Source organism: Dendroctonus ponderosae, unplaced genomic scaffold, assembly GCF_020466585.1.
Source record: "Dendroctonus ponderosae isolate FM_Combo_2020 unplaced genomic scaffold, Dpon_F_20191213v2 Dpon_F_20191213_10, whole genome shotgun sequence".
Taxonomy (NCBI): Eukaryota; Metazoa; Arthropoda; class Insecta; order Coleoptera; family Curculionidae; genus Dendroctonus; species Dendroctonus ponderosae.
The window spans coordinates 3,412,241-3,423,121 of NW_026017111.1; the positions used below are offsets into that span (position 1 = coordinate 3,412,241).

At 42.8% G+C, this 10,881-nt stretch overlaps 3 protein-coding genes and 1 long non-coding RNA gene across 5 annotated transcripts in view; 1 reads left to right on the forward strand and 3 right to left on the reverse strand.

The window, feature by feature from the left end:
- LOC125502850 (inward rectifier potassium channel 2-like) overlaps positions 1 to 285 on the reverse strand; it is a gene marked incomplete in the record, with an annotated part of 2,037 nt that extends 1,752 nt beyond the window's left edge. Inside the window, 1 exon segment of the mRNA XM_048662260.1 lies at positions 74 to 285.
- A 329-nt stretch (positions 286 to 614) lies between these two features.
- Positions 615 to 1,936, reverse strand: LOC109534862. The gene is made up of 2 exons (XR_002171670.2): positions 1,240 to 1,936; positions 615 to 1,076 (listed from the first exon to the last, which is right to left on the reverse strand). It is a non-coding gene; the product is annotated as an uncharacterized LOC109534862 (long non-coding RNA).
- Positions 1,937 to 2,004: 68 nt separating this feature from the next.
- Positions 2,005 to 7,182, forward strand: LOC109534860 (serine/threonine-protein phosphatase 4 regulatory subunit 3). Of its 2 annotated transcripts, none has more exons than XM_048662257.1 (11): positions 2,005 to 2,342; positions 2,412 to 2,799; positions 3,160 to 4,059; positions 4,118 to 4,310; positions 4,367 to 4,577; positions 4,635 to 4,940; positions 4,994 to 5,193; positions 5,248 to 5,375; positions 5,773 to 5,931; positions 6,045 to 6,212; positions 6,374 to 7,182. In XM_048662257.1, exons 2-10 carry the CDS (start codon positions 2,467 to 2,469, stop codon positions 6,162 to 6,164), a joined length of 2,550 nt encoding a protein of 849 aa, XP_048518214.1. In that variant the 5' UTR covers positions 2,005 to 2,342; positions 2,412 to 2,466; the 3' UTR covers positions 6,165 to 6,212; positions 6,374 to 7,182. The 2 variants fall into 2 exon arrangements, with proteins under 2 accessions (XP_048518214.1, XP_048518215.1); XM_048662258.1 differs by having other exon boundaries at positions 5,773 to 5,925.
- A 1,437-nt stretch (positions 7,183 to 8,619) lies between these two features.
- LOC109534859 (cilia- and flagella-associated protein 36) lies at positions 8,620 to 10,366 on the reverse strand. Its single transcript, XM_048662259.1, has 7 exons — positions 10,061 to 10,366; positions 9,938 to 10,002; positions 9,782 to 9,886; positions 9,486 to 9,721; positions 9,189 to 9,286; positions 9,074 to 9,138; positions 8,620 to 9,019 (listed from the first exon to the last, which is right to left on the reverse strand). Exons 1-7 carry the CDS (start codon positions 10,164 to 10,166, stop codon positions 8,759 to 8,761), a joined length of 936 nt encoding a protein of 311 aa, XP_048518216.1. The 5' UTR covers positions 10,167 to 10,366; the 3' UTR covers positions 8,620 to 8,758.
- Between the last annotated feature and the right edge of the window lie 515 nt (positions 10,367 to 10,881).

Sequence of the window (10,881 nt, forward strand, 5' to 3'; positions counted from 1 at the left end):
CGGCTGCTTTAATTAAATCCATTTGGCTCTTGATTGGGGATTAAAATCGACAAAATACGATTCAAATGCTCACCTAGATCGGCGCCTGGATAGTCTGGTTCGTTTCACCACATAAAAGGGATAGGAGTCCGTTGGGGGATCGCTGGCGCCTATCGCAGATGCATTCATTTTACCATTTCAAAGCATAACAGTTACCGAAAAGGTTGAGCAGCACTCCACGTTCTACATTTGTTTAGTTAATTTATCAATTGGCTTATAGCGATAAGAGCAAAGGAACGTTTATTGCTTAATTCTGTCTAATCCCCCTTATCGGGGCCGCAGGTGATGAAACGTGGATGAATCATTTATTAGTCGCCTAAATCGAGCAGGAAGTTGTTGATGGTCATACCATGATACAATGAATACATTCATGGTATCATAGAGACTGTTTGGGAAGCTGATTAGTAGTCAGCGCAGACTTTGGTTCATCTAAGGACTCAGTGACTCAGAATGACAAAGCTTCGTGTATCCCAGAGACAAAAACTAATTAAATTTCTCCCTTTTCTGGCATTTCCATGGAAATTCACAATTTAAAGCAACTACTGGGCCGTGAGGAACGTAAATAAAATGACAGGTCACTATAAAAACAGTATTGTTTATTAAATATCAAAAGCTCACTCAGGTGTCTTAGAACTGCAAATGCAATTTACATAAATTCGTCCTATCACATCCTAAGCGATAAATCAGAAAAAGGGGTAAAATTAGTGAGGGGAAAAGCTGGACTCATCACCAAAAGGGGCCCGAAGAGAAGCCGCCGGGTGGCACCCGGCCAGCAGCTGCAGGTGCTTCGGATTTGGGCTGAGGCTGCGTCTGAGGCTGCGGCTGGGGCACCGGCGCTTTAGGGGCTGCAGGGCTCTGAACCCCTGCGTTAGTTCCTTCGGTGATGGAGGAGGCATTTCGGCCAGAGTCGCGCTTCACTGGAGGATCAGGGGCCCCAAAGATGTCCGTATGTCCACCACCGGGAGGTTTGATTACTTTACTGGAGTTCTTGTTGCCGTGCATGCCTTGGAAGACGTTGGTGGAAGTCATGTTGGATTCTGTAAACAAATTTTTGTTTTCTGTGAGATTCATTGTAGTTTTATCCGGTTTAGACCGGTTAGGGCTGGGCGGTGCATGGGGATTTTCCCCATGGGGATCCCTAGGGCTGCAAGGGCGACCGAGTCCACAAATTGGGGATGGGTTTACTGTCGCAACACTTACCTTTGTTGAAAAACCGTTAGGGACAATTTTAAACAATTTTAATTTGGTTGTTTGACAGTAATCGAACGGTGAAGTGATCTGAAATTTGCAACTGCGAGCGTGTGCGACACAACCAACTTTGAGGAGTGAAAATGACACGCAATATTCGCCGGTACCAACTGCAATGAGCGCGATCGAAGCGAAGTGTTCGGGAGAAAAGGATGGCAATACCCATGGGGACAACTTTTATTGTTAAATCTTGTTCAGGGTTTAAAAAGTATCCTAATCTTTTCACAATTTTTACAGAGCGACTGAAAATTGATATCTGCATCACAGTGAAGGTATTTTAAAACTGTGTTCTGCAAAACTTGTATGTTTGCTTGATGTTGTGAATGTATTACACTCTGCTTTGGCTGGTAAAATAAATATTAGGTGTAATTAATTAATCAGAAACTTGTCAAAAACCCAGCTTACTCCCAAAGTTTACCCGTAAATACGTTCGTGATATTTATAACTGCTGCGCCCAAGGGCGCCCATTAGCTGTGGAAAGTCGCGAAGTTGCCATTTGGCAACCAGGCCTTCCAGGCGATTTTCCATTAGGTTTGCTACCTAGCTCGATCATCCATTCAGCGATTGAAAACCGACTTTCTAAGTCCACTCCCGCTAAATTCGAGCAATTAATCGAAAAAAACTTGACGATAGGGATGAATGAAGGATTTCCGTTCAAATTTGCCGCGAAAAAGTTGCGCAGTTGCCACGCGTTTGCCCTTGTTGTGAACTGAAACTCCATCTGCGAGCGTTGTTGTGAATTCAATATGGCGATAACAATTCTATGTTGTGTCTGTTAATAAAACCCAAAGCACGTTTAGTGAATGTATTGGTGCATTTTCGGGCATTGTTCGGTCGATTTTCTCGTATAAATTCAATGATTTGTACATGAGAGTGGCGATTTTGTGACAGTGTAGGGTTAAAACTGCTGTGTGAGTGCCAAGAGATGTGTACACAAAGGCTCTGATTAGTAAAAGGGGCTAAAAAGTATCCTTCACACCGTACATATTCGAGGTTGTTCCAAGCGGTGCCACTGTCCCGACAAGCTGGTGCTTCTGGTGTTCAAATCGGCTAAGGTGAGTGTTGAAATTCTAGTGTTTGGTGTTGCTTATATTATGTCATTTTTTTCCTAATTTCCATTATAGGCGGAATGTGGGAAACTTGCCAGTACATCGAAAAGGATTAAGCTAAGCCAGAGTCATGACGGACACTAGGAGAAGAGTGAAATTGTATGCACTTAATGCTGACCGCCAATGGGACGACAGAGGCACTGGACACGTATCTTCCTCCTATGTGGACAGGCTAAAGGGGATCTCTCTGTTAGTGCGCGCCGAAAGCGATGGTTCTTTACTGCTTGAATCGAAAATACAGCCGGACACTGCTTACCAGAAGCAACAGGATACTCTAATTGTCTGGTCGGAAGGTGACAATTTCGATTTGGCGCTGAGTTTTCAGGAAAAGCTGGGCTGTGATGAAATTTGGGAGAAGATCTGCCATGTTCAGGGCAAAGACCCTTCAGTGGAAATCACTCAGGTACTGTTCACTTTCCCTTCTTCAACCCCGTTTATCTAGGACGGTCTAGTTCTAGTCACCACACTTAAAATCAATCATTCACGCTAAGGTTTACCAGTTGAAGCCCACTGGTAACTTCGTGTGTTTCCCTGCACGTCACATTTTTTCCCCAAACTCCTGCTCCTACCCTCAATTGCGTGGTTTTTTCCCAGTACAATTTTTTAGCTTGTGATCAGCTTTCAGAGCATGACGCTGACTTGGATTAGTTGACCATCACCGTACTTGTTTACGTTTCACACATTAAAGTCAGTTCTTAAACTTGTTTCCTTCTCCGCACTCAATTGAACAGTTTTGAAGATTATTTTCCGTCCACATTTGCAGGACATTGTGGAGGAGTCTGAAGATGAACGGTTTGATGACATGCCTGATTCGGCGCCACCAATTGAACTGCCCCCTTGCGAGTTCAATCGGCTGGAGCAGATCAGCGATTTGATCAGCAACTGTTTAACGACCCCCATGAAGAAGGAGAAATTGGCGGCCGCGATCGAGAGCGACGGATACATTCGTAAATTGGTCAATGTGTTTCATATGTGTGAGGACTTGGAGAGCACCGAGCGCTTGTATCATCTATACGACATTTTTAAAAATATCTTCTTGCTTAACAAGAACGCGCTCTTCGAGACAATGTTCAGCGACGATCTGATCTTTGATGTTGTCGGATGTCTCGAGTACGATCCGTCATCGCCCACACCGAAGCGGCACCGGGAATACTTGAAGAAGCAAGCGAAATTCCGAGAAGCCATTCCGATTAAAAACGCGGAACTGCTGGCGAAGATCCATCAAACATTTCGGGTTCAGTACATACAAGATGTGGTGCTGCCGACTCCTTCAGTGTTTGAGGAGAATCTTCTCTCGACGTTGAGCAGCTTTATTTTTTTCAACAAGGTGGAAATTGTCTCATTGGTGCAGGAAGACGAAAAGTTCCTCACTGAACTATTCTCCATGCTAACGGACCTGAACATCCTGACTACCAAGCGCCGCGACTTGGTGCTGTTCTTGAAGGAGTTTTGCAACTATTCCCAGAATCTCCAGCCTCCTGGCAAGGAAACCTTCTATAAGACTCTGAGCTCTTTAGGAATTCTACCAGCGTTGGAAATCACTTTAGCTACAGACGATCAGAAAACTAAGACAGCGTCCATAGACATTTTGACTTACATTGTGGAATATTCACCGTCGGTGGTCAGAGAGTTCACTTTGCAGCGCGCAACTAACACAGATGTGGTAAGTGGATGAATGAACTCTACGTCCGTAATGAGCAGCTGCGACGCACATTTTCCAGGATCATATTCTTCTCAACATCATCGTCGACCAAATGATATGCGACTCGGATCCCGAGCTAGGTGGCGCCGTGCAGCTGATGGGCGTGTTGAGAATTCTGCTGGACCCGGAGAACATGCTGGCTTCAGTGAACAAGTCTGAGAAGACGGACTTTCTCAATTTTTTCTACAAGCACAGTGTACAGATTTTGATCAGTAAGTGCTGTCCTTTCAAGTCATCGGGTCTCTTTAGGACTGGCTTTCGTCCATAGGCCCCTTACTGGAGAACACGGAGAACGACACTCCCCAAAAGGAGGACTATCACAACGTGCAACTCCTGGGCCTGATTCTCGAGCTGCTGTCCTTTTGCGTGGAACATCACACGTACCACATCAAGAACTGCATATTAAATCGGGATTTACTGCGGCGCATCCTCGTCCTGATGAAATCTACGCACAAGTTCCTCGTCCTTTGCGCCCTAAGGTACGTTTTACACGCTTAAACTTATTGGAGTTGTATTGTGCAATTGTTCATGTGTAGATTCATGCGCAAGCTGATAGCCTTGAAGGACGAGTTCTACAATCGCTACATCATCAAAGGCAACTTGTTTGCGCCAGTTGTGGACGCGTTTATCCGCAACCAGGGCCGCTACAACCTTCTGGACTCTGCCATCATCGAGATGTTTGAGTTTATCAAACTAGAGGACATAAAGACGCTCTGCTCGCATGTGGTTGAAAACTATGGACGGCGATTGGACGACATTTGCTATGTGCAAACATTCAAAGCATTGAAGCTGCGCTACGATCAGCACCAGGATAAGCTCAAGGAGCGCAATAGCTTAGACGGGTACGTTTTCGGCTTGCGACTGGCAAAACTCGGTCTAATCCGGGCATTTTCAGCGTTCCCTCGATACTGCGGAACAGTCGGTATCGGCGCGACCAACGCCAAATGGAGGAGGAAGAGGAGATGTGGTTCAATGAGGACGACGACTTTGATGACGGCTCTTCAGTGCTCAACTCCTCAACTGATCCACCCGAATGTATGTCAGATAATTTCGAGTACTCGAAAAAGCTGGACTCGCACCTGGAAAGCATAGGGGGTAAATTTTACAGTGAAGTGATCCATTGATAGGAAAACGGCGTGTTTGTTCTAGTGTTGGAAAAAAAGTCCATGCTAGAATCCAACTTGGAAAGCATAGGGAGTAAAGCGGCCGACAAACGGGTTCTCTATTCGGCCACCCAGCAGGCCAATGCGATTGAGGCGAACGGCCCGAGCAAACAGGTGAGATTTTTATAAATTCAACAAAAGTTGAAACTTTCTATTACATTTTTATCGTTCCTGGGTCTCAGTCAAAGTGGGAAGTAAAAATTTTGAATATCGTTGATTTCATTACGATTTTACAAAATTTACACAAACTCATAATTGGTAAACATTAACGTTCTTTTAGGTCTTTGCCTTTAAGGTTTCAAGAAGGCAAAGACCTAAAAGAACGTTAATGTTTACCAATTATGAGTTTGTGTAAATTTTGTAAAATCGTAATGAAATAAACGATATTCAAAATTTTTACTTCCCACTTTGACTGAGACCCAGGAAAGATAAGAATATAATAACAATTACACGCAGTCAGGAAAATAAATCAGAATAGTTGAAACTTTGTTTGATGCTGCCATTGTTGCAGGCTAACAACAATTCGACGTCGCAAAAGGCGATACAAGCGCAACAGCCAATAATTAACAACAATGCGACGGCAGCAACGCCGACGCCCTCGACGGAAGCGCCCACAGTAAACGCACAAGCGATCGGCGACGGAAAAGTTTCCCTTTTCAAACGGGTATGGGTAAGATGTGGCCAATTCACTATTACTAGATAAATGTAGGCTGAAACTATCGCTTCCATCCCAATCGCCTTAGGAAAATCAGTTATTTGAGGAATTTTTGTTTCTTGTTTTAGGGTTTGGTGGATTACGAAGGCGGCGATTCGGACGAAGATGAAGAAACGACAGACGCAGGCGGGGGAGGAGGAGGAGGCGGTGGTGAGGAATCCACGAGCAAACGGCCCCGCCTTTCGTAGTGCTCCTATCCAGTTCCCTAGGGAACGCTCAATTGCGTCAGCCAGGAGGTGAGTGAAAGACGCGAAAAAATGAACCTAATCACATATTTAAACGAACAGCAAAAATAAATCGTCAAGCATCCCAGTGTAGTTCTTACTGGCCCTTTCACTTAAACCGTTTTCTCTTGCCACATCTGTCTGTTACTGAACATCGTCGTTTGGTTTTCTAGGTGAGCTGGAGCAATAGTGCAACACCTCGGACTCTAAAAAAACAGTTACTCAGTGTTAATAGTTACGAATCGGAAGGACTACAACGGGAAAACTAGACAGCATTTGTGAATTACGTAGCATAAGCGGTATATCTAAAGGTAGATACCATTAGTTGTAATGTGAACAAAAAAGTGTGGGTAGAATCCGTGAAGGGGACTGTATAAATCGCCCGCCCTGTAATAGTGTTGACTTTGGTGGTGCACTCTAGATCAGTTTTCAGAAATGTCAATAGCTAAGAGTTGTATATATTGTCAATTCATCATTACGCTATGGTTCATTATGAAAGCGCTTGATGCGTAAGCATCAATCGCTCTTTATAGGGTAAAGGGGAGCAAGAGAGGCGATAGCAATCTCGGACAAGTCAAGGTAGCTCTGAGGGCGTGTCAGACAGATGTATCACGAACACTTTCCATGCATGTACCATGTACATAATCCCTCATTTTTAATGCTTCCGCTCTTCTGTCGCCTCTCAATCGTTTTCCTTGTACATCCAGTGTAAATAGTATTCACTATATTGGTCTCTTGATTTGTTCTAGTGTAACAAATGCCTGTATAAAGCTGAAAATTGTGAGTTTTCCCGTAAGTTTTCCCCATGTACAGTACATGTTTTCTTTATGCGTGGAAAACTGTTCCTTGTGTTAATAGGACTTGCAGTCCTCCCTCTAAGTTTAGTTGATAGAGCGCATTGAAAAACACGCAAGTTTTTATAAAAAAATTGTTACTTCAAATCAGAAAAAAGACGAACTTTGTGTATACGGGGTGGCCATTTTCTGAATCTTTCTATGGGTAACTTCTGCATTTTTAAAGATAGGGAATCCGTTAAATGGGCAAAATTGGGCAGAATTCGATAGCCTATTCATTACCGTTTTCAAAATTTAGGTACCCGACTTGGTTCCTGAAAAGACAAAAAATCAACACTTTTTTAATTATCACTTTTTACGTAAACTGCTTAACATAGAAAAATGTTAAAACTGCCCTCAGTACAACTTTTTGCCTTGAATCCAATAAACTAGCACTCGGTATCATAGTTGGCTGTGGGCCTTTTAAATGTTTTATTTTTGTCTGAATTTAATGATATAATTGTTTGTATGTTTTTCTCCTTTTGTTGCCGTAAAACTTCAAAGGAAGATAGAAAATGTGTAGTAGGCTATGGAAACAAGGACTATATTATCACACAAAGGACAAAACGATAATGAATCGTTTAAATTAAATGTTCAAATTGACTTCCGTTTACGTCCAAGCATTTTTTTGGCATCTTCACGATCAACTCGTGAGTGAACTATCATGTTGAAAATATGCCAATTTTCGATACGATGCTAACGGAAAACTATGTCTAAGTTCATTTGGTAAAAAATGTAAATATATTTCCATATTTAAATTGTGATTATAAAAGAATGGATCAATCATTTTATCACTAAAAATGCCTCACCAGACATTCACAAAAAAGACACGTTGATCCCGCCTATTTTCCATTAGATGATGATTTTCATTAGCCCAATAAACGTGATTGTGTCTGTTAATTATTTCATTTTTGTTTTGTGCTTTGTGTGATAGTATAGTTCTTGTTTCCATAGCCTACTACACATTTTTTATCTTTTGAAGTTTTACGGCAGCAAAAGGAGAAAAACATACAAACAGTTATATCGTTAAATTCATTCTATAATTACCATTTAAAAAACAAGTTTATTTTTTATCTCGTAAATCAAGTTGACTATGACAACGAGTGCTAGTTTATTGAATTCAACGCAAAAAGTTCTACCAAAGACAATTTTAACTTTTCTTCTAATTTAAGCAGTTTACGAATTATATGATAATTAAAAAAGTGTTGATTTCTTGCGTTTTTAGGACATTTCAGGAACCAAGTCGGGTACGTAAATTTTGAAAACGGTTTTGCCCATTTAACGGATTCTCTATCGTTAAAAATGTAGAAGTTACCCATACAAATGCAGAAAATGGCCACCCTGTATAGTCAAGTGAATCGGAGAACTTAGGGGAACATTCCGAAACTTCCACCAAAACATTGGGGTTGCACTTTTTCTACGCCAGAAAAAACCTGCTAGAATCTACTTCCAAACTGGTAGGAAAATCAGTATCATTTTACTTGCTTGGTATGTCTTAGAATTGCATTTAATTTTTTTTCCCGTGGTCTTGAAGGCGATTTATTCTTAAACGAATCATGTTTTGTTTGATCAGATGCGCCCTTGTATTTTTATACCAGCCACATCATAACCATTTTCAGCTCCGTTTCCTGCAATAAATCCATGTTTTGAGAAGGTTGTAATATAAAATATGTACTCGTTATATTTAGGTAAATATATATAAGATGAAAGTGAACACCGAAGCGACTAATTCCCTTGTTTCTCAATAACCTCGGCCTTCAAGCGCTCCGCGAGTGTTTTGCGGATTTGCAGCTCGCTGGCCCGAATGCCGCCTTTAGCCCCATTCAGCACAGCTTCAGCTGCTTTGGCTGACTTCGGCCGGTTTCTAGCCTTCGAGGCAGCTTCGCTGCTTAGCTGCTTTTGACGCGCTTCCTTTTTCATGGCAACCAGCTTGTCTCTTTGCGCCCGCAGGTACTCCTGGCGCTTCCTCAGCTCCGAAGCGTCCACCTAAAATCGGCGTTTTTGCAACACAAAGGGTGGTTTTTAGCAAGGTTTACTTGCCTCTATGGGCTTGAAGTTGGCGGGTTTTTCTGGCGCTTTGTCCACGGTTTCGTCCACGAATGTCACTGCAAAATTTCGGTTCAAAACGATTTCAATGGGAATAACCGTAGCTTACCTCTAGTTGCCTTGAGTTTTTGCTGCAAAATGGGCTTTTGCTCGATTAGTTCCTCGATCTCCATTGCAGATGTGGATGGGGCTTCTTCAGCAAAGCGTCTGGGTTTAAAGTGGTTAGTTAACTTTTCGTAAATATGGATTTTATACACACTTCAGCTGAATGGGTGAAAGTGTTACTTAACTCGCGGTTTTTGCGAAAGGCTGTAAAAGATTGGCTTTTTTTTTTAAGAAAGCACCGTCCAGTAAACATTCAAATAATTCGCGCAACTAACAACAACGGCCTCCTTCAAACCCTTACTTAGCAACCTCCTCCAAAATCTCCCTCTCCAGCTTGGACTCCCGCTCCACTATGACCGAAGCTGACTCTGGTTGTGGCTCAGCTTCGCCCCCTTTGGGCACAAACGACTGAGGAGTGATGCCATACTTGCGCTCAATCAGCTCCAAGGCTTGAAGCTGCAGCTCCACATTGCGCTCGGTCATCATTCTCACGAACATTTGGAAATCGTTGGCAGCCCAGATCTGCTCGAAGATGTTCTAAGGCCAACGCAGGAAGACGTGCAAGAAGATCCTCAGCAGGATCAGTTTTAGACTTACGTTTTCGAATGAGGCAGGATAGCGTTTGCCTTCAGCGCACGCTTCTTGGAACTGCTGGGCGCTGATTCCGATGTCTTCCATGAAGGTGCCCAGCATGAAGTCCACCTGAAGAACGCCCCAATGAAAGGATTGTGGCTCTTAAACGAATTGACCTACCAGATTTTTGAATTCTTCGAAAATTGCCTGGTATTGCTCATTATCTGGAGCGTTTGGCTCGAAGACTGCAACAGGGATTAATGCGGAAGGGGAGACTTAAGGAGGCTCGGAGCGGCCACTTACTGAGCGATTTTTCTTCAACGAAGCTTTGCAGGGGGGCGTTCCATATGGGGCCGTTCAGAAAGGCTACCAGCGAGTCAAAGACCCATGAAGTATCTTCGGCCGACATTGTTGGAGTCTAATGGGGGAATGTTTGTATTTCGCGCTTAGAACGTTACTATGGGGAGGGCTTGGACCAAAATTGACATTTTTTTATTTTGCCTAAAACCAGTTGAATCCTCAAAAGGCTCCTCCATTCACTGATGTTAGATTACTTGATTTTCTGGTCCTAATCTTCTGAGCTTGTACATGTTATATTTTCGTGGCTTAGAGACGTCTATTAGCAAGGGCGGATCCAGGGGGGGGTCATGACCCCCTGATTCAATTCTCTATCCAACGATGCCAAAACGAATTCTCTGGCTCAAATGGTTCTTGAGAAACCTCGAAAAAACCAGCGTCATGTTCAAGTGGATTTTGCAACTAAAAAAAAAACCACGCAAATCTAAAACTTCTTGAATTCAAGCCTTTTTTGAGAAAACTGCCAACATTTCCTCATCCATGGTTCACCTTCTAGAAAGGCCATTTATTTATCTCTAGAATGATGTACAAATGAGCGTTCTTGCTCATTTTGCCTCCGAGATATGAGCAAAAACGGATCGGAAAACATGAAATTTTGGCATAAACTTGAACCTAAGTGTTTGATATTCAAATTTCGCTTTCTGGGTCAAAACTTCTCGAATTTCCTCACTGACGTTGTTACGACTGAATCGACTTTTCAATTCTCTATCCAACGATGCCAAAACGAATTCTGTGGCTCGAATGGTTTTTGAGAAACTTCGAATAAA